This window comes from Colossoma macropomum, unplaced genomic scaffold, assembly GCF_904425465.1.
Source record: "Colossoma macropomum unplaced genomic scaffold, Colossoma_macropomum, whole genome shotgun sequence".
Classification (NCBI taxonomy): domain Eukaryota; kingdom Metazoa; phylum Chordata; class Actinopteri; order Characiformes; family Serrasalmidae; genus Colossoma; species Colossoma macropomum.
The window spans coordinates 22,284,312-22,308,480 of record NW_023494796.1 but is presented as its reverse complement, the minus strand read 5'-3'; the positions used below and the strand labels follow the sequence as shown (position 1 = coordinate 22,308,480).

Sequence of the window (24,169 nt, the reverse complement as noted above, 5' to 3'; positions counted from 1 at the left end):
CATTGGGTCAGGCTTCGTTGGGTCAGGCTTGGTTGTTCCAACGAGTATTTTTAAGTTTTATGGAGATTTCATTCAACATCTTAAATGGCCAGGGCCCTCTGGTGGGTCTACTACATTGGGTTTATTACACACTTCTATGACCTAAGAATAGCTCAGCCAGTTTACACTGAAGTCCCCGTAGTTACTAAATAATAGGCCTTAGTGTGTAATAAGCTTGGGATTTTATGTGCCTGTATAAATTTTATTCACTCTGATGGATATCCTCTTTCTAATATTGTTAAATTCAAAAGCTCTGGAGTTTGAGGAGTGGTGAACGTCCCCCTGATTAAAACTGAGGATAACGTTCAACAGTTCATGAGTCTCATGAAGACATGCGAATGCATCTCTTCATGTCTTCAACAAGCTATGAGTGATACCAAATTACAACATGATTTTGTTATTGCCAACAATACCTGCGGCTTCTATAAGGGTTAACAGTCATCTTGATAGGGAACGCCTGAAGCAAGGTCCAATTACGCACATTTCCGTATCAAAGTTTGCCAGTCAATAACATTATTCCTGCCTAATCCGCCATGGACATCAGCCGTCATGAACACCACCGTTCTTCTATTCATATAAAACGCACAAAATGGCCAATATCGGCGGCATCTCCTCCAAATCCTTGGCATGCGTAAGAGGATTAGCTAAGGATATGACTGCTTAAATCTGAGCCAACTCACTGCTACGGTAACCATAAGCTTCCTGTTCTTATCCTGCTCTTCTCTTCATCGGGGTGTTTGGAGCCCCTGTTCAAAAATGTGTGATGTTGTAAAAGTTAAAGTGACAATTATAAGATACACTGAAGATAATCTGTGACAAAGTGTGACAAAGTGCTGGGACTGCTTTTGTTGACCTTACAAGAATGGCTCTACCACATGAGATAGAACACATATGGAGCTTCTGGAATATGATATGGTACAGGTACCATTCTCAAGCTTCACTTCTCTCAAGCCGCAAATAATGGCAATTATAACTTTAATATATGACAGCTGTCACCGCCGTATGTGTATCAGCAGATTATTTCAATCAACTACTTTAACAAGACCAACTTCCTTTGTTTTTTTAACTTTGATAATTAGCTAGTTACTGCAAGCCAGCATTGTTCTTATCCATCATGTAGCCAGCAAGCTAGCATAGAGTATTAGCATAGCATGTGCATTTTTAGAGTTTTGTATGCAAATACTGGTCAGAAGCAGCAATATTTAATACTCACATTTGGCGAATAGAACAAACACAAAGAATTATTATGAAAGATACACCAAAATTACTAAATTACTAAAAACAGCTAAACGTCAAACACTGAATTATCATAGGCAAACTTTACTGCTAGCTGACCCTAACCCTAATACGAGCTTACAGCTAGCTAACCCCAAACCTACTACTTACTGCTAGACAGCCACAACCTTACTTCTAGCTTACTCCCAAATAACCTTAACTCCACTGCTAGCTTACTGCTAGCTAACCCTAGACCTACTGCTTACTGCTAGACAGCCATAACCCTACTGCTAGCTGCTAACCATACACACTTTTAAAAGGGGATTCTTCATTAGTTTTTTGTTTTTGTTTTTTTTAGTAAAGGCAATGGTAATATGTAGAATCATGACAACCCAAAATAATACCTCCGTGCTTAAAACACACCCTCACTAGCAGGAATGGCAAGAAAAGGTAAAGAAAAGACACCAAGCAGAAACCAAGTGGAAGATCCTTACCTGCTGCGGCTCCCTGGGCGTGGTCTGCTTGACCTTGCGGCTGGATGCTGTGGTGGTAGTGGTGGTTTCCATGATAGAGGTGGATGTGTCGGAGCGGTTGGCCGTGGCGCTGGACTGTGGCGTGATGGACGAGGAGGAAGGTGCCTCACCCACCAGCCGGACACTTCCTTCGATGCGTATGTTGGGGTCACCTTCCACAGCCATGTTGAACACCTTCAGGCCGTTGTAGTACAGGCCCGACATTTGGCCCTGGAAGGAGCGGCTGCGGTCCCGGTCCCAGCCCCCGATCTGGATGGTGGTCTGGCTGTTAAAAATGGTAAGCTGGCGACCTGCGGAAGGGAAACAACAGCACCAAATGTATGGCAATGCCGAAGCACCACGCCGGCAAGATCTCAACACATAAACAGGGGTGGGAGAGAAAGAATGATGAGGAATAATCGCGCCCGGATAGAAAGACGGATTATTTGGCCGCTGGGTAATGAGCACAATAAATTACCCATTGCCGGTGGGAGTGGCTGGTAATTTATCGTTGTTATAATGATGGGAGGGGGGGGTGCCCATGAAATGAAGATATAATGATAAAGAAAAGAACATAGCAACACACTTAAACTTAGCAATGTGTTGCTAAAAGGCCACTTTCTGGCAAGAACTTTCTGGAGAGGCCAAGAAAACCCTCTCAGCTTTGAGCTGATCACCATGACATTCGATCATGATATGCCAAACTTGAGTCATTTCTCCAAATTAATGAAGGCAACTTGAGAATGCTTCTCTCCATATGAACTCTCCATATGTGGTTAAAGAGATTTTTGTCGGCTAATGTCATCACAGCTTTGGAAACGCATCTATAACAGATGTTTCTCTTTGTCAGCCAATTAACGTTTAACGACAAGTTGTTCACTCGAGTTTCTTTAAAACTCTTGATGTCATAAAATGTTGGAAGTGGGGGGCTTTGAGTAAGTAACCATGAGAGAATCTTGCAGATTTCACTTTCTGAAACTTTTAGCCTTTTAGCAAGTTGCTGAGATATATGCTAGCACATTAGTAGGCCTATCTACATAGGGACTTCATAACACATGCATAGGCATTGAGTAAGGTTTTCATTAAGCAACATTCAACGATTTATGAACAGCTTATGCCAGTAATCCCAAAATTACATGATGTTTCATGCAGTAAATTACGTTGTATTGAAATGCTGGGAGTTACACTAAAGCAATGGGCATTTGTTCCATTTATAACACTGTTATGAAGCATTGTTCCCAGGCAGTGAAATTTATAAAGCACGGGCCAAGTTTAGAGCACATATCCACTTCATAACAGTGTTGTAAATGGAACAAATGCCTGTTACCTTTGTTTAAACCCACTCAAGTCAGCACTTTATTGCGATTAATAGCATAAGCTGTTCATAAATACCCAAGTATTTCTTATAAATATAAATAAGTTATTCAGTGCTTTTGCACTGGACTTGAAATGAAGTCCTTATGAAGAAATCATGTAATTTTATCGCCTTTTAGCAATATACATGGATGGTACGTGAACATTTAACAGTAACAGTGACGTGGAGGATGCAAGGGAGAAATAAAGAAGTGAACAGCTCAGATTCATTTGACTGAAGCAAACAACAGAACGGAAAAGGAACGATGGCACATTTCCAAATGTGGGACAAATCATTTGTTTCTTCCCAAACATATAACACAGGCATGCACTCAATACTTCTTCTTGATTCTTTTCATCCTTTTTATATGTTTTACTTTAAGCCCTACATACATTTAAAATAATATGTTAAAGGGACTTATATTCTCATGCCAATTAAGGTTTCAGTCTAGTTATCAGTTTAATATCAGATACATAATGAAAAACACATACGTATATAATACGTACATAACATATCTGAAAAGCAGCAAAAATACTTTACTTTAGGCTTTTATCTTAACATTTAAACAATATCTTAATGAAAGATTTATACCTTTTTATAAACTAATATTAATCATGCTTGCTTTAATGCTTGTTAGATTTATCTTTACAGTCCCTTTAACCTGTGGTTAACACATTATACAGTTCAAATACATTATCAACTACATTAGCTACATTTAGCTGCTTTTAAGGTTAATTTGCGTACGTTTAACTGTACATTTAATTTATGGGTTTATGCTACTTTAAAGCTCAAATTACTCGGTGAGTTTTTAATCAGTGTTTTTACCTTTGTCGAGTAGCCAATCGTCAACTACTCGACCAAGTCGGTATGGGATTCGCTGCCTAGCGATCGCCAGTCGTTCGTTATCAATGTTTCCTTTAAAGTTTAAAGAGACATTTCATTGGTTAAAAGTCTGAAAGGTGAAGAGTTAAATGGTAAAGCTAGAAGCCTGGACTATACAACTGAAAAAAGGGTTTAATTTTTGAAATCTTTTAGGACAATTTAGGAACGTTTAAAAAAAACAAAAACAAAGCTACAACAACTTTAACTGATACCAGTTTAATTTAAATAATCGTCTTAAACACTACAGCTACATCTACATTATATGACCATTAAGTTGCATGATTTGTATCGAGATTAATAGCTATGTTAAACCAACACAGATCCCATTTCTATCAATATCAATGAGACAAATTTAAATTTCCAAGGTTCTATCTTTCTTAATTCCATTTATTTAACATCTTTTTTGCCATTTTTTTATCTAGTTACACATTACTCCAGGGAAACAGCAGTTTAATAATGCATTACGTACTTTGCACCTAATTATCAGTTTGGAGTCATAAAAATACATAACCCATACTTTCATTTCCAACCACCTTTTAAAACAAGGCAACTAATTACCAGACTAATTACACTAGCGATAAAAAACAGTGATTATAATATTTAGAAAGTCAAAAGACATGAAATAGATAGTAGCACAGAATAAGTAAACAAGTGATTCAAAGTTTTGACAAAAGCTTTTATGGACCTCTGTTTGCTTTTCTTGGTCTTAAATTGCAAACACACAGGAAACAACAGAGCAAAGTGTGTGTGTGTTGGGGGGACATGTAACAAGAGTGGTCAAACAGCACCATGGTGCATCGGAAATAACCTGTTAAGCAAAAGGACAGAGGAAAAAGAGTGAAAATTAAGATTGATGCTGGCCAGGCAAAGCCTCTTTGGTGTGGTGGACTGATAACCTGCAAAGAAAAGGAGGACATTCAGGTTGGAGATTTCTGGAGGGGCTTCAGTCGTTTTCTCCATAGTCTTCGCTGATTGAATTCCAGCTGGCTCAATTGTTCCGGCAGATTGAAAATATTCCATCCCACCCTGCTACGTTAGTTCTGTCCGAACAGGTGAAGCTTGTGTGGTGGTGGCAGTGGCGGTTTGTGGTGGGGGCGTAATTTAACACTGGCCAAGGATGGGTCAAGTTGGACAAAGTAGATCTAAAGCTGAATCTACAGCTACAGTACCATGACTGGCCACTTTATTAGAAACACCAATGTTGTAGGTACACTCACTGGCCACTTTATTAGAAACACCAACCTTGTGCTTCCACTCACTGGCCACTTTATTAGAAACACCAACCTTGTGCTTCCACTCACTGCCCACTTTATTAGAAACACCAACCTTGGGCTTCCACTGCCTGGCCACTTCATTAGAGTAACCCCTCAGTACTTCCACTTAATGCTCATTTTATTAGAAACGCCCACCTCATAGGTCGTTTCGCTCCAGAATGGAAATTTCACAAGAGAACATGTTGGCTGTAGCACTGTTGTTGAAGAAGCCAGTATTTCAACTTAGCATGTTTCTTTAATCTCTGACAACATATGGTCATTCAATGATTTAGTACAGTAAATATATTACATATTGTTCCTTTAAGAAGGTTTATTTCTTTGGACAGAAATGATTTGTTTAATCAACTAGGTTGTGGATGACCACAGGCAAAAAAGCAGCGTGTGTGTCATAAAAAATGACACCAGGGAAAAAGGCAGCAGAGTCTAGTATGAGACTGGTCCACTGTATTAGAGTGATGAACAAGGGCACCACCCTCGCTACTGGCCACGCCACCTCACTGCTTTCTAATAAAGAGTCCAGTGAGTGTATATGGCTTAAGGGTCAGATTCAGAGACCTATGTACTACACAGCCCCCTTACACAGTCCAGCACAATCTATCAGCTTAGAGTCCGATCCACTGACACATCAGATGAAGCACTGCTTGGGTTAAGGTAGAAGGCAAAAGGGTGACGGCACCTGTCCCAGACACTTTCTCTCTGCTCCTCGGCTCCTTCTTTGATACAGAAAAGCCTTGACATGTAAAATAGGCCACGGACTCACAAGCAGAGTGTCTGACAGCGCAAGACACTGCGTTCCGCTCTGACTCAGAGCCACATGGTTGGGAGACTGAGCTGAGGTAGCTTTAATCTTCGCACGCCAAAAAGAAAATCTCGGAGCACTCGCAGCCCTCTTTTATTTATTTTAAGGCTCAGAGAGGGTCTCTGAAAGCACCTAGCGTGCATGTCTTCCAGAAACAAATCTGTCCATGTTTTCTTCAAAAAAAAAACAAAACAGAAAAAACACTTGCTTTCCAAGAATGACAGGAAAACATTCTGAGGACACTTAAAGGGCTCATATCATGAACAAACAAATCATGCTTTTTTGAAATAAGAGTCTGATGTAGTATGTAAACACTGATAGATGTACCGTTTGCTCAGCAGTCCATGCCGCCTGTGAATGGGAACCTGTTCTGAACTTGTAATGAAATGATTTAAAACTTTGCAAGGAGAAGCACAGTCACAGCCTTTTTTTACTTACGCCGATGCCTCTGAAAGCATTAAGCAAGCATAATGCCAAGAAATAAATCTGTCCACATTTAAAAAATTAACTAATACATAAATAACAAAAACTTACTTTCCAAGGATGATGGGATTTTTTTAATACAAAAGTCCAATGTAGTATGTAAACACTAAAAATTTACAAAAAGTACTGCTACAAAGGTCACAACCATGGCACAGTTTTAAATCTCTGCTTGCAAAAAAAAAGGAACCTAATCTTGGCTTTCTTTATTCTTATGCTTATGAAAGCATCGTGCAAGTGTGTCTTCCTGTCTGTGAAACAAACAGACAATCACCTTCCAAGGATGATGGGGAAACCTTCTCTATATAATATATAGATATATATATATATATATATATCTATATTATATCTAACCACCTCAAAAACACCTCCTGAAAAATGAATAACTTGACCTTAATGGCTGTTCTGACTGGAAATTGAGTAAATAAAGGGTGGACAGTACTGTATCTCAGTCCTAAAGGCACATTAACAACCAGCTTATTTAATCCTACAGGATACAGAGAGGTTGGAAAATCATCATGTAAAATGAATTATGACTATTTGTGGCACATAAAACCAAAAATATAGTACACAGACCTTTTAGTAAAGGAGGAAAGATGGACTATAATGAATACTTGTCACCTCCCATCTGGGTGACTGTGGTAGGCCAGTGCCCACTGCCTCCCCTGCAACGCCTAAGCCAACCCACTTAAACCCATAACCCCATCAGCCCCCCGCCGACCCCCAGACACCATGCTGTGAAGAGGTTAGGCGCAAGGTGGTGAGATTGGCCGCAACTCCACCAAACAGAGTAGCCTGAGGACAGAGGGAGCAGGCAACACAGAGAGTCTGCAGCCTGAGGTTTTTATTTTATGTGTCAGAGGAAAACGCATTCAAAGTTATTACTCTCTAATTATGCACACTCTGTTAGAGGGAATAGCTGCCCTCAGGATACGGACTCGGTCAACACAGCACTTCCACTACATCAGCTGGTATAATAAGCCTGCGCTGCACGCCACGGCAACACTTCATGCTTGTACTGATCACAGCCATGTGTAGAACTGAACAAATTGAGGATATATAAAATATATAACAGTCAGAGACCACCCCTCATTTATTTGATTTTCAGTCAAAACCAACACTAACTTATTTTGAGTGTTTAGTGTGTCCACTCTTTATCTTTATTACATTTGCACTAGAAAACTGAGACCAGACCAGAAATGTGGAGTAAGGTCTGATATGGACTGATGAGTCGAAATTTATAATTGGAAAATGCAACCAACTTCTAAGCCTGAACTTTGGAAGGGTGAAAAAATATCCCTGCAGATTTCTTAGAAAAAACGGAAAAGTGAGTCTCCTGAAAAGTATGGAAGCTGCAATAAAGGTAAAGAGTGGACACATTAAATACTGAAAAATGAAATATTATATTTAGTTGTTGAGTCTTCTGTGCAATGTTGTGTTAAATATATGTTTCTGCTTTTTCTGATGCTGAAAAATGACTGGAAATTACACAAATGAAGAGAGTCTGTGACTTTTGCACAGTACTCTATGTAGCACATGCATATATATATATATATATATATATATATATATATATATATATATATATATATATATATATATATATATAAATTAATGTTAGAAGAGGAGGGAACTAAGGATGTGATTAACCGCTTAAATGGCCAGGACCCACCGGTGGGTCCAAATAACCTGAGAATAGCTTAATCAGTTTGCATTTTTGTCCATGTAGTTACTTAAGCATTCTTGGTAATAAGCCTGGAATCATGACATTTAAAAAATGATGTTTAAAGGCCAAAGTTGAAATGTTGAAAAGAATTTTTTTTCCCCAATTTTCCCCACGACTTAGTCGTATCCAGTTCCACCCATTGGTTAGGACTCCCCCGATCTCATGATACCACCAGCACTAGGAGGGCAAAGGCTAGCACATGCTTCCTCCTGTGAAGCACCACCGCCTCTTTTCGAACTGCTGTTCACGCAACATCAGACAGCGAGGCCAACTGTGCTGTCTTGGACCCCCGGCCATGGACGGCTGTAGCATCACCAGGGATTGAACTCTCAATCACCTAATGATAGGGCCAACGCTTAGACGGTTGTGCCAGGAGCCCAAAATGTTGTAACGCATTTTATTATTTTTTTTTTAATTTTTACCCGATTTTCTCCCCAATTTAGTCGTCTCCAATTCCACCCGCTAGTTAGGACTCCCCCAATGACACGATGCTATCAACGCTAGGAGGGTGAAGGTTAACACAGGCTTCCTCCGAGACCTGTGAAGCCAACCACTGCTTCTTTTCGAGCTGCCGCTCACGCAACGTCACTGGACAGCCGAACGCGCTCGGAGGAAAGCGCCAACTGCCAGATCTGTTACGTCAGCTAACAGACGCCTGCGCTGACTAGCATCGCGCTGAGTGATGGGGGGAGAAGGAGGGGCCATCCTACCCACCCAGAGAAAGCGAGGCCAATTGTGCTCTCTTGGACTCCCGGCTATGGATGGCTGCAGCATCACCAGGGATCGAACTCGCGATCTCCTGATGATAGGGCCAACGCTTAGACGGTTGCGCCACTCGGGAGCCCTGTAAAGCATTTTTAATGCCAAAAAAATCAAGGTTCATGTGAAAAAAAAAACATCCTGAAAGAAACAATATGAACATGGCACACTGTGAAGGCTTGTGGTAGGCGATTCACATGTAATAGGTAATTTAGCAAAGTCAGTAATAACAACAATGTGACTATGCAAACTGGGTTAGCTACCTATGGAAGAATTTAATTTAACTTTACAGCAAGAAAAAACAGCGTCTAGTTAAACATAAAGGGATATGCATAAATTTTGTTGATTTCCTAGGTGAAAATAAGTTAATACATCCTTTTAAGAGAACACTCTTTTTTATTATTTGCTGTTTATGTGCTGAATTTTACATATTGGCGGAATAAAAACAAAACATAAAATGTGTCTTGGCACATTGTACATCTTATGTTCTTTTTTTTAATATGTTAAAATCAGTAAATAAATAGAAATTGTGCACTAAAATTTGCAGATAAAATGCCATTTTTTAAGAAAACTGTAATTTGACTATGGGTGTTCAAACTTTTTGAATGACTGTATGTAGTTGAAATACCATTAGAGATCGAAAACACACTTGTATGATCTTCTGTTTTGCCAAAATCGTGCTACCTAGGTCTTTGCACAGCATGCTTGAGAATGCACAGTGTTTATCTTTGGCAAATCTTTGATGACGGCAAGGGCTCTTCAGGGCAATTTTTCTTCTTCCTTCTGACTCAAGTTTACTTATTCATTTCTTTATTTTTTGTATTTCATGACAGCTCTGATTCTGTTGGTGTGCGAGCACACCTCCTGCGCTGTCTCCTGACAAAAGACTAATCTCTCTCACATGACGGGGTTTAAGAAATTGTATAGTTTCTTTTCACCAACGTGGCAGCTCCAGTAAACACAGATAAAGATCCATCAGTAACTGCGCTTAAGAATACAGGTCCAACCACACATGTATCCACCTCTGGACCTCTTCGCACAGAAGGGAATTTGTCTGGATTTACACAAAAGGTACCAGAAAAAGCTACAGAACACAGAATCCGGATGTTTGCAATACCACAGACTGCTTGCCGTTTCCTTTCAATGTTTTTATCTCTTGTTCAGAGCTCAACGGCCTTGGTATGGGTGGTGTTAATTAAATTTAAATGCAATCGAGCTCCGATCAAACATGGATTCTTTTATCGGGAATGTGGACTGGCTGCACAAAGCTATCTCCCAGCCATCCACCACTGTTCTAACCCATATTCATTCAGCTAAACACAACTGTGGCCCCAAAGGGAGGGCTGGCTTGGAGCTCACTTATCAGCGCTACAGGAGAGCTGCAGCGCTTTACTTCTGCTGCTCTGGCTCAGCCTATCCCTCTGCTCCCTCCACGTTCATAATGTGGTCAGATAAGACCCTGCCATTATCTCATTACAAGCCACAGAACGCAAGCCCCCACAGAAAAAGAATGGATCCGCTACACTGGAAGCATACGAAATTGAAGTCCCTTGAAAACTACAGCAATTTGTTTTTGGAACTCATTTATAATGGTGACTTGAGCACTTGACATTCAACAAAAATGGTGTACTCACATCTAAAGAATCTAGTACAAAAAAATAAGCCTAGTTTTGTCCTCAAAAATGACAGGAATCTCTGCAAGTTATTAGTTAAACACTTGAGTTTGGATAGCTATTAAAACACACTCCAGACAGAAGGCAGCAAGCTTATTTCTCACGTAAAGCATTTATACGAGGTTACTGAACTTTTTTAAACACTGCAGAATTATTCAGGTGCTCCGGTAGTCATGGCATGGAGATACGTATTTTACAAACTCTGTGATTAATTAAACAATTTTGGAACCATGAATACCTGGTAAGCGACCAAACCTTCAAATCTTGTTAAGCCGTTTCTAGCTATTCTGCTAGACATGAAGTCTCAAGCCTTTGCAAGAGAAAGAGACCTTTGCAAGAAATCCAGTCTCTACAGACCCATTTCATTACTTTCTTGATCAAAATCACATACCAGGATGCCTTTGTGAAGCTTTCCAACTTGGGATAAATAACTTTCTTGATACCAGAACACGCTTAGACACTCTAGAGCATAGGCGTCAAACTTAATGAGTAAAAGGGCCATATTAGAAAATCTCAACAAATCTGTGGGCAAGAAAAAAGTTTTTGTTTCCATTGTCATTTATTTTGTGCTACAACCTAAACTGGCCATTGATTATTCAAAAACCTCAATAGGAAAATATAGGCACTTGTAGTAGACCTTGAAACTTTTTATGAATACCTGAAATATTCAAAAGTTAAATGTCCCCAGTAGCTCAGTCTTTTAAGCCTACCTATTTGCTTGATCTAGACACCTGGTATCCCTTCTTTGCTGCAGGATCATTAAGACTTGGACTTAATGTCTGAGCTGCTTGACCATTGTCCCAAAGATTGTTGTTGAGGTGGTAGAGTTGGAGTGCACATAATGTTGCAATGCATGCTAGGGACTGTAGTTAAGCATTGTGAAACAGGCTAATGTTCATAGATTATTAAAATACTTTTGTGGGCCAAAGACAACTGTGTCGCAGGCATGATCTGGTCCATGAGCCTTGTGTTTGACATGTTCTAGAGACACTGCTCTCCATTCATTCACAGCTCTCCACACAGCCAGGGTAATGTCCATGTCTTTGGACCTCACTGTCCTTGAACAGCAGCACTGCTCTCTCTTGGTTCTCATCTTATTATTAGGATCCAGTCTACATTGGAAGGGTTCTCTCACAGCCTCCCATAACCTCACTAGTGGAGTTCCCCAGGGGTCAATTCTTAGTCCACTTTTGTTTTCCCTGTATTCAAAATCCCTGGGATCAATGATGAGCTTACACGGCTTATCTCAACCCTGCTATGCTGACAACACCCAGTCGTACTTTTGCTGTCCTCCATTCACCTCTCAAATCTCCCAGAAGATACCTGGCTACCTTTCTGACATCTCTCCCTGGATGGACACCCATTACCTAAAACTGAATCTTGACAGAACAGATTTACCTGCAAAGCTCTCTTCAACACTGAACCTCTCTATCACCATCATTTCTCACCACTTATCTGTCATGTGCAGCTAAACCCTGATAGTGATATTGACAACCAGCAGTCACAGAGCATCTACCACCAGGTTCTTCAGATTCCTTCTTCAGAACATAGGAGGAATATAACACTTCTTGAGTGCAGAGGCTGCTCCACTTCTTGTACAAGCTTTAGTCATTTCCAGATGTGACTATTGCAATTCCCTGCTTGCTAGCTTTCCCTATGTCATTTCTCCCCTACAAAGTCTTCAGAATGCTGCAGCTTGTCTGGTCTATAACAAAGTTCTCCCATATGACTCCTCTACTTCATGGGCTCCCTGTGGTGGCACGAATCAGGTACAAAGCTCTGGTTCTCACAAATCTAGGCTTCAAAGAGCTCAGCCCCATGCTCTGCACCTTCGTTTGGAACTACAAACCTGCATGTCTTCTTAGGTCTTCAACTTCCTGGCACTCTGCATGTTCTTCGCAAAGATCTAAGGCCTCTTTCATACATCCTACCTCTGTGTAACATGAGTGATGCAGCACTGTGACTGCTACAAATTTCACACGATGGCCGTTCATATATACTGAGCAGTAACTGTCACTGCTTGTAAGAAAGATCTACAGGCATCCTTTTTTCAAATGGATAAAGAGCCAAATCAGTTACCTTAATCTGCTTGATAAAAAAGGTTATTCAGATAAAATAGCATGTTGGATTTGTTTGCCCTTGGCAGTTTTCTGGCTTGTGATTGGGCAATCATTTCAATCCTTTAGATATACCAGGAAATGCGTACGTTGCATGAAAGGTTTTAATACTATGTCATTTGATAAGGGTTATGAATGGTATAATTTGCATTTTGACATTTTATTTTTTCTTTTTGTTTCATTTTCTTTGGTTTTCAGATTTTATTTCACAGTATTTTGCTGTGTGGCATGTGCAGCATATGGAAAAAAAGGCTTGATGTCTATTTGAGCAGTGCTGCCTCTGGGACATCTGGGAGGCATGCTGCATGGGGTTCTTCAGAAGTTCCTTAGTAAAGGAATCCATTAGATATATATAGAACCATTTGAATGCTTAAATTGGTCATTGCAACGATTAAATAGCCCTTCTCTGTGATGGAGAAACGGTTGTATATGGTTAAAACTTGTTCTAAATGGCACCCAGAAGGGTTCCACTATTGTTCTGAGTCAAACAACCTGTTTGCTAAGAATATACTTACTCTTAAAGTAGTGGTTCCTAGATGATTCTTGGCTTGGACCTACAGTTCTAGGAAAAAAAAAACCTTTCACTGCTATAAAACCTCTACATGATGTGCAGATTCTTTAAACTTCTCCACATCCCACTTACAAAAATGTCTTCTTCAAGAAGCTTCCAAAGGTGGGAAATTGGGCCCAGGATTGACCTCTCAATGTCAAGTCCCAAGATCCAATGAGATAGAAACTCACCACACCAAGCAGGTGCTTTTATCACACAACTACGCCTAAGACTAAGCCTGCAGTGCTCACTGTATTTCTATATTTTTCTGACACAGTTTTGAGATGGGCTGAGAAGTTCTGTGCTGTAATGGTCCAGATCCCAGATGCTACATCCCCACAGATACAGGCAGCTCCACTGCCAGAACAAGCTTTCAAAATCTGAAAATTAGCACGGTCCATTTGCTCATAGCTTGAACTTCTTTAACAGTAATACTACCATTGCTCCTGCTACTACCAATTACACTAATTATACAGTATTGTAATTAGACCCATACACAAACCATAATACTGTTGTTACAGAAATTACAGTATTATGTTTTTTTTCTTTTGTATATTTTAATTTTTTTATCTCAGCACTTATAATCTTAATATTTTTTTCCTGTTATTGTTTTTTATTTTTAGGATTTTCATTGATATTGTTATTATTATTGTGTCTTAATTCTGCTGAAGCATTCCGGTAACACTAACATTTCTGTCTTGTTTTTGGAGTTCCACCAAAACCAGCATTTAACTGCTCTTCAACGAGATGAAAAACAAGACTACGGAAGTTCTGCTTATCTCTCTTTCCACTGCTCTCATTAAAAATTGAAATTCATTTGGGTTATCAGTGCCTTCTTGAACTGGTGAGTCAATCAAAACCCAAATAATACAAAGTAGTCACGACTTCCTCTAATTCTCTCCGAACAAAATCTCTCTTCGCTTACCACTTTGGAAAGAAGGGGAAGAAAGTTCCAAAAAAAGCCTGAGGAACTCTGCTTTATTTTTCTTTGTAGATTTTTTTTCCAAGCTTGATAAAAGGGCAATAGAATTTAAAATGCTTCACAAAAGCACCACCATGCAATTAGGTGGCCACAATTCTTAGTTTAAAAGCAGGGCCTTTAGTGGAACAGACACCACTACATTAAAATATTGCAGTAGATAAGCAATAATACAATGTAGTCCATAGGTGACTGTATAACTGTGTGTGAAACAATGCTCATAAGGATAAAGTGCAGAAAAGCAGCATTAGTTTGAGGACATATTTGGTAAAAACATATGGACTATAGGTATCAAAGCTAATTTTACACACAGTCACCTATTTCAGGGGATCCAAAGTAAACTAAAGTCTTATTGTACTTGAGTTCAAGTACCCTTGTACCCAAGTACCCTTGATTTGGGCAAGAGGGCCAAAGCAACCGTTATATTACATCCAATTACTTAACATTCTTTAGGAGAAGGAGTTGTTTCTTTAACCAACTCTATAGTGAGGCTAAACATTGCAATATAGATAAAATTCTCAAAGAGTGGATATGGATATGCTACCTTATCTTTCATTTCGAGATTTTTTCGATAGCTGATGAGGCTTAAGAATAGTACTTAGAATCATAATTACTCAATTACTGGCATATTTTACACAGTTAGTGGCATATTTCACTCATTCACTGCATATTTCACTCACTTATTTGCATATTTCATTTAGTTACTGGCATTTTTTTCTCATTCACAGCATATTTCATTCAGTCACTAGCATATGTCACTCTGACACTGGCATATGTCATTCAGTTACTGCATATTTTACCCATTCACTTCATATTTCACTCAGTCACTGTCATATTTCATTCAGTTTCATTCAGTTACATATTTTACACATTTATTTTTTATTTTACTCATTTACTGCATATTTAACTCAGAAACTGGCATATTTCATTCAGTTACTGGCATACTCTACTGCAGATAGCATTTCAGCAAACACTGCTAGTTTGTGAATGACAATATTACTGTATTGTTGCACTGTACCATACTATATTAAACTCCACAGAAATGTGTAACAGATCACGTGGCATAAACTTCATACTGAAAGGCCACCAGTCTAAAGTCTTTAAGATAAACAGAGAAATGCTAATCATCTCAGCTAATCTTACTACACTAGTCACATCATAACTTGCTTCACCTTTTAGCTGAAAAACATAAGTACGTTTTATTTCATCACATCTATGCGATTATCATGTAAAAAGAGCTTGAATTTGATGTTTATTGGCACTCTCACTGTGATGTGGTCTATTTGACTAGTGCTGTGTCCATACAATTCCTTTCCCTTCTGCTTTTTTAAATTTTTGATCTGGAAGCCATAGACTCACATGCTAGTCTTCCGGGATGGGACAATTACTTTCCAAACCAGCCTAGACTGACTAACCCCCCCGCCAGAAGCAGATCACTCATAAAACTCTCCATCATGACATCATGTTTGGAATGCCTGTAATATCTGGGAACTAGGATTTAACTCACATTTGATTGGGCACATTTTGTTCTTCCATTATACATAATCTTACTCTTTTCTTTTAGGTCAGTGTTCCAACGCAATCATGAACTGTAATTGCACTGAAAATAACTGCCAAAAGTCACCCTTACTGCAAAAAAGAAGAACATCTTTCCTAGACTGATGTAAGTCTGCTGTTGATCCCTTCAAAAGCAGCTGCTAAACAACCTGTAGTACATGCGCATCTGGACATTTCTTTTTGACTGCCAGTGTATTTCTTAATGCGTCATGATGTAATGGAGAATGCGCCCGTACTTGAAGACAAACACTTTAGAGGCTTTTAAGCTTCCCTGTAATGGCCTGATTCTGTAACAGACTTTCATTAAAAGTAAGCACAAAGTGATAATTGCCTGTTTGTGTAGCAAAAAAAAAAAAAAAGAAAAAAAATGCCATGTGTCTAGCAGGCGCTTTAGCGGGGGCGAAACGGCCGTGAGATTCTTTAATTGCCTCCGTGAACGGTAGCAGGTCAATCTAAGACAGCGCAATTTATTTAAGGCTCTTGACTAGAACCAGTCCAGAGGTTAAAATGGTTAAAAACTCCCTCCTTCTTCCTCTCCTCGAGTTTAATCTCACTTTGAGACAGCGCCTCCGTAAAAGTGAATGATCGTAATTACTCCGGGTCCGTAAAATGAAAACCTGCAGCTTCGAATTAATGAGAAGACTAACCAACCTTTAACTAGATTAATTCACTCTCCATTCCCCAAAAGTCTTCATGGAGCCCTCTGTTCTGCAGAAATCTGTACAGAGCCCCGCCCCCGAGGAGGAAGAAACCTTGTGCTACTTTTTTAGCGTCTCGCAGATTCGTAATGAATAACGTTTAATGAAATAAATAGCACTTTAGATTCAATGAGCTCGAGGAAATGAGATCCAAACAGCGCAAAACAGCGCCTGGTGATGTATCATATCCTTAAACAGATAAGAGCGGGCTTCTTTTCAAACAGGCCTGCCGAGCGTCGCTGGTGAAAAGTGTGGCTTCTAATCGCCAGTGGCCTGCGTGCACTCAAAGACGAAAATCAAATATTTGCAAGCAGGAAAGAGGCTATTACAGATGGTAAGATTTAATCAGAGGCGAAAAAGAAGGTGCTCTATCCTCATTTTCCAGGTCTCGCGCATCTATTGAATACCCAGAGAGAGCGAGAGACCTAGACAGAGAGCGTGAGAGAGAGAGAGAAACATGCAGAGAGAGGATGGCGTCTGAATTGTGCGGTCAGATTTTTTAGGCCCAGGCAATTAACCCGCTGGTGCTTTCCTCCACGTTGGCTGCCCGTCAAAAGCCATTAATTCCCGCTTCTACCTGAGGCGAGGGGCGGCCATGGAGTCCCCCCGCCATGAAAAGCTCTTTCACTCCGATGAAAGCAACGTGCATGGCTGAAAAGGTCAGTGAGCGTCTCGGGAAGAGGGCTGGAAGGAGGCGAGGGAGAGGCGAGAGACGGATAGCTCTCACTCAAGCTCCAGCTTCAGCCAGCTATGAGCTTATGAAAGGCGCATTCACCGCTGATCACACTGTATATCGATCATGCCAAGCCCCCTGGGTGCAAACTGTAGATTGCACTTATGCAACTGGGACCAATTACAAGACCACCAAAAGTTGCCATCCTACTAAAAGCAACAGAGCGCACACACGGCATGCTTTTAAATGACAAACTGTGGGCAGACACCATTTAGAATCTCTGCTCAGATGCTTCAAGAGTGCTGTAAAAAAAGAAACTTTAGTTGTGTCCAGAACGATGAACAGAGCTGTAGATGAGTCTATAACGAGCTGCACAGCATCAGTAATGAAGTTATAATGTGATTAACATCCAGAACATCTCACATTTCAGAAGCGGCAAATGAAACTGACAAAACTTGACAAGAAATTACTGTAAATACATGATTATAGTGTATTTAAATTGTGTTAGTTTCACTCCAGCAACACCCCCCACCCCCCGCAACCCAGAAGGATAAGCAGTTTAGAAAGTGTGTGTGTGTGTGTTAGTTTCAAAAGTTTGGAATCACTGTTTTTATTAAAACAATACCAATTTTGTTGTCGTTAAATATTGTCGCTGTCTGAACAAATCCTTTTATCTCCAAAATAACATTACCTTTACAGGAGGAGGAAAAATGTTCTTAGCTTTCAAAGGAATTTAATGTACCAAGATTTTATTCAGTCCATTTGGACTGTTTCTGTTGGCCTGTTCATCATGACATTTTGATACAATATAGGTGGCAGCAGGCATTTTCAAGTTATGCAAAATTAAATTAAAAATGTCAAAAATAGAGATATGAGGTTTTGTTCTGACTGCTTTCATTTACAATTGGAAGCCATTCAAATGCTACTACTACACAGCTTCACAGGGTTCAACTAATTTGTAACAATCTGTAAAAAATAAGAGAATGCTAGATACATCCAGAATTAAATTAATTCTGATTAATTAAATTAATGATAATAAAATGATAATAAAATTAATGTCCAGAGTGCCTTTAATTTGAAAACCTCCCAAGAAATTACTATAAAGAGATAATTACAGTACATTTTTATCATTTAATAACATTTAAGAGGAAGTCCTCTCTCTGCTTAATGTAATCACTGACATGTAAGTCATTCAGAGTGTTTTAGTGTGAGATGCAAAAACTAGGGGTGTTGAAAGGAACCAGGGGTCATAATGTTTACAACAAATACATCTACAAATAAAGCATTTTTATTTACCAGTAAACATTTTATGACCAGTAAACCGACATGTGTCCTCAGAGGTTTTTTTCATGTAATGTTAATAGTGGTAAAATAGTGGAAACAAGGACACACTGTGTCATTGATGCAAAGCACCCACTACTAATTTAGTGCTAATAGCTCCCCCTGGTGGAAAATCTAGAACCTGCTAAACATGAGTGGGTGAATTGAAAGACAGGCTTCCTTTGAGGATGATGGCTTCTCCATCATGAATGTATTTTTTAGGTTCTCTGGAACAGAGGATTTCAAATCAAACCACTCTAAATAACTTTGTTAACATCAATTATTTACCTGTGCAGAATTATTGGGAAATTAGCAGACCTCCCCTTCAAATACATCTTAATATCTTCTGACTAGCTTATAGTTTGTAGTATTTCAGTTTACACTGTATAACTTATTACTGAATAAAGCAACAGCAAATATTAATATGACAAGTGATTCCAAACCTTCGGTGTATTAAGTCTGCCTTTGGTGGATGTTCAAGTAGCTTCAGACTGCATGTTCATTTAAGACACTGAGCTGCACAATGCTGTGTTATGTGCAGTAGCTACTAATTAATAACGTTTATATTAATGACTGAATATGTGAGAAAAACACATACATCCAACATCACGGTGGTCCTTGAACATCACAGGAAATACATGATCATTTTATTTACGTCAAGAATTTCACATCCAAGAGGAACCATCTATTCAACAGAGGCCCTAAAATAGATCCACTGAGATGTCCAATGTGTGATTACTCAAAACTCATTAAATTATGATTAACAAACCGAAGTGCCAGAGATGGAAATGAACCTGTTGCATCTTAGTAGGCATCCAATAAAGTGAAAATAATAACTGTGGTTCTTTGAAGCTTTTGTCAAAACCTTTTGGCATGTTAAAAGACTACGGAACCAAGAAAACCTAAGCATTGCCATTTAGAAGTTAGGGCCAAGTCTTGACTTGGAGTGCAGACCATCATTTAAGAACTTCTCAATGTGATCCAGTTAAAATCACCACCTTGTATTCTATGTTCTCTGTTTGGTTATTTAGGTTTTGAGTAGTCAGTTAAGAACAAATATAGGTGAAGGTATGGTTAGAAGAATCCATATCTGTCCATATACCATGCTACCTTGCTGTCTTTATATGACCTGCATATGGCTGCATGACACTTGAATATTGTCTTGTAGCTCTAAGGACATTTAAGACAATTTAAACTGGATGTTTGTAATACTTTCTCTTCCTGAATGGACAGAACTGCATCTTATCAGTCATTTTAACATGAATTTAGCCAGGTTACTGTGGAGCATCTACAGAAAAAGTCAGCTCTTCAAAAAAGACAGCAGCACTGCTGATGCTGTTGAGGATTTCTATTTACTTTTAATGACAGTATTATGGAACTAGCAAAAAAAACGCCAGCAGGAATCATCTAGCAAGCGGTTTGAAAAAGCAATTATAGCTATAAAAAGTCCACACATGGCCTTATTCTCCTGAAATGAGGTTATTCTGAGCCAGCAACAGCTCTTCAATCTGTGCAGGACCTTCATCAGGTAGCGGGAACACTAAATTCCTTAGAAAACAGATGGGTGAAATGGAAATGTCGAGCCACCTTCAGTTATAAATATATTTCCAGCCATTAAATATATAAATAGGATAGCTTTTTTCAAGGATCAGTGTTTCCAAGGTGGTTTGACATGGCTTGGTTTCAACATATCCCATAAGGCTCTGTGCAGCTTACAAGGCCACAAGAGCACTTTATTATGTAAATGATATTAATTGTAGAGCAGGTTATAATTCTGTTCTTTTGGAAGGACTTCAAAGCACAATATGTGCAGGTATATTTGTGGACTCAACATGAGCAGCTATAATCACCTTCGTGATACCCTGACAAAAATGTGTTGGAGTAGATGGTATATGGTACTATATCTTTATAGATTAGTACATTTTTAAACTGTGTCCATAGACTACAATTAGAAATTGCAACACAACTGGATTTTACACAGTATTTCAAAATTCTCATCTCTTTTTCTCTGAATGAACAGGACAATGTGGCCACCGTGGAAGTGAAAGTGTGTAATTTTGAGGATTACTTAGGTACTCTCTCCAACTGTCTTCCATTTCCTATCCATTCGTTTCCTCTATTACTGCACAGCAGGGGCTGGTTGGACCAACAGGCTGTATCCCAGACAGTCTTACCTGCTAAGTCGGTCACAGCCAAGACCATTTTTCAGAGATTTTAGTTGCACGAACTAGGCCATTTTTCCAATGCACATTCAAAAACAACAACTGACCCAAACAGAAACCAACAGAACTTAGGGTTCTAGCTGTAGTTCATTTTCCATCTGCTTGAGACTCTTATAATAACCACCAGTAACAATTTAGTTGTCCTTTAAGTATTTTTTTTTGCCATACTAAATTGTCTAATTCAGCTAATTAGCTACCTTGTGTGCTAGAATAGAATAAATGCTAATAGTGTTAAGATTTCTAGGTAGCTTATGTCACCATAGCTAACTCTTTATATAGTAATAATTCCAACTATATACTGTTCTTGTGCTTGGTGAGTTTATCATCAACTGGAAGACTAAAAAAAATCACTAATTTGTTGTTGCATCTTTCAATGACCATGATGTCCTGTTGGTATCAATCTTGAGCAGGTACCAAAACTATAAAACTAGAACCTTCAACGCTGGACCAATGGCAAAAGGAAAAAGCACAGTTCCATTGTTTGAGTGCCAAAGGTTCCAGAAGTGATTTAATTAAGTAAAATAGATCCAAAATGGGAAGTTTTGGGGAAATTGAGTACTCAGGTTCTCAAAGTTTTTGAGCAAGGTAGTGTAGTTACCTGCTTGGCCAAGCACTGCTGCATGACGTGTCAGTTAGAAACTTATTGAGTTGCTCTCAAAAAACACATTAGTGTTTAGTCCAGTGTATAGTCCAAATTTTCAACAATCATCTTGTCACCTAACATTATACAGTGATAATGAAAAACTTTGAAAATGCTTTTTGTTACCAATATAAAAGTGGTGTTCCTGCAGCCAAGCAGTTTAGTTAGTCTAAAAAGAACAAAACAGCCTATATAAAACAAGTCTTAGAATTTTAAACCATTTTTTTACCATCACAATTCAGAAAGCATGCATTAAATGTAATAATGCACACATACATATTAATTTATATCGTGATACCATGGTATATTTGGAAAGTACTGTGATATTGAACTTTGAAGGAAGAAAAATGAAGAAAAGATAAGAAGGACTAGGAATAACAAAATCAGCTCAGAGCAGGTGTGCTAATGCGATGAATGAACTTGTTAAAACCAATTACCTTAACCAAGAAACAGTCTAAAACTGATTTTATGCCTGCCCCTAGCTAGCGTTTAAATTTTAACCCCAGTCAAAAATTCTGCAACGGTCTTAAAATTTCACCCAGAAAGTTATGAAAGACCATGCGCAAATCCTGTTGGTGCAACCAGCCCGAGGGCTACATATTCTCTTAATTAGTAGGCTCTTATCTAAATTAAAAGATACATGTCAACTACAATGTATTCAAAGCATGGTTTCTGCAAAGATTACATTTATAGATTTGACAGATGCTCTTATCAAGAATGACTTTCAGTTTAATCATGTCACAGAGGTAGGCAGGTAGAGTGGTAGAGTTAGGAGTCTTGCCCAAGAACTCTTATTGCTATAGCTTGGTGTGCTTGCATGGGAATTAACCCCCAGTCTGCTGTGCGGAAGGTAGCAGTATTACCCACTATGCCATATCAACTGCTAGTGACTAACCATCACTCCTATAATCACTGCTTATAGGCAATAAGCTTTCGGGTGATTGAAATGTACATGGACGTGTGCTAGATTCTTACTCTTAAACTCAACAAAATAGAAAGCAAAAGGTCTAACTGGAGGTCCACTAGGAGTTAAACTGGGACCGCCAATGTTTGTTCACTTGAGAAACATCAAATTTCAGTTGAAGTCCATATTTTATTGATCTTTTTTTCATATCAACAAGCAAACACATCGGCCTGTACTGCATCATCTCCACTGACCCCAATTTTAGCGATCTTCAGTCAACACTCATTCATACATAAAAATAAGTTGCTGTTCACTGCACTTTTAGTGCGGCTTCTCGCGTGCGTGTTGTGAATACTGTCTGACAGGCTTCGAGATTTTACACTACACAGTGAAAGCACCTGGCTGACGTTTTTGGTGTTAAGTTGTTGAATGTGTTGCTTGATGACACATCAATCAAGTTACTGCAAACAGTATGCAGGCACATTGAGCTGCAGATTAGGAGACGAGTAGCACTGGAATGAATGAGGAAAGCTTTCCATTCTGTAGCAACTGACCTATCCAGGCTCCGCCCACAAATGCATTCTTTCACAGCTACTGTGGTGAGATTGGTCAAGCTTTACAGAACGTTAGCAAAAATCCCTTTCAATCTAATGAGAAACTGTACTGCACAGCTCAAAATACCTGCATTTAAAGTGCCTTATTAATTTCGAATGATGCTTATTTTGCATATGTATGAAAGGTCAGACAGGTCTGTGAGGTTGTGTGTGGTATAGTTTGCAATCCCATTTCACTTTATAGCTCTTCTGTTGGAATCTAAAGCCACTTGGTCCCTCAAGTGTTCTTTAGAAAAAAGAGGAATTGGGGAACTGTGACAACTCAAAAAAGGTTGAGGCTGAATATTTTGGGTAAAGTGGTGGTACAATCTTGAAGTTCCTGTGGTTTTGAGCAGCTTAAGCATCCCCAAATCAGAACTTGGCCCTAGAAATCAACAATTTTCTGACAGATGCACAATGTAGAGAACTACTGCATGATTATACATATCAGCATAAAAAAGAAATATAAAAGCACAAATACAAACACTGACAGAAATCTCCCAAACAACTGCCACCGTCGTGCTAAACCTAGGCCTGATGGATAACAGCTCCTATCTAAATACCTGGAGCTTATGAATAAGAATAACAGCTGCAGGGTTCTTACCTGTGGGGTACCGCTCAATGACTGGCAGGTCATCCACCTGCAGCGTGGCATTACCCCCACTCCTTGTGAACTTCACCACGTGGTACTTTCCATCATTCACAAACTTAGACTTCTCCTCAATGTTTATGTCGTCTGTGCCCACGTTGAAGATCACAGCCACATTGCCCTTTTCCTAAACAGAGAGGCAAATTAGAGAGAAGGAGTCAGGGCAAGTCACAGTTTCTTATGTACACTCTATACTTGCTCACAAATACATAACTTTTATAAATGCAAGATCAAAAGAACATGAACCCAAACAAAACATTGCTGGTTGGAGTCTGGAGTTGGGCATCAACAAGATCTGTGCTATAATACCACTATCTGCCTGCTGTGGGCCTTCAATTGAACGCTGCAAACTATAAAATGTAAGAAGAAGAGAAAATATCTTTTTCTTTACAGATTTTTTTATCTGTATTTCTGTATTTTTACAGTGAACTCATTGCAGTTTCTGAACATTTGCAAGCCCTTTGCAAACCACAGTCTAACACTGTAAAAACACAGGTCTAATACTGTCAGTTACATTGGTCAAACACTGGTCAAACACTGCTATCTTATTCACA

The 24,169-nt window shown here is 39.2% G+C and overlaps 1 protein-coding gene across 1 annotated transcript in view; it reads right to left on the bottom strand.

Moving 5' to 3' along the window:
- The window catches only part of LOC118816636 (neurexin-1a-like), a 524,474-nt gene that overhangs the window by 83,638 nt on the left and 416,667 nt on the right, over positions 1-24,169 (bottom strand). Inside the window, exons 20-22 of the mRNA XM_036583126.1 lie at positions 23,571-23,742; positions 3,946-4,035; positions 1,749-2,077 (exon numbers count right to left, since the gene is read on the bottom strand). Coding sequence (XP_036439019.1) covers positions 1,749-2,077; positions 3,946-4,035; positions 23,571-23,742 — 591 coding nt within the window. The remainder of the gene's footprint in view (positions 1-1,748; positions 2,078-3,945; positions 4,036-23,570; positions 23,743-24,169) is intronic.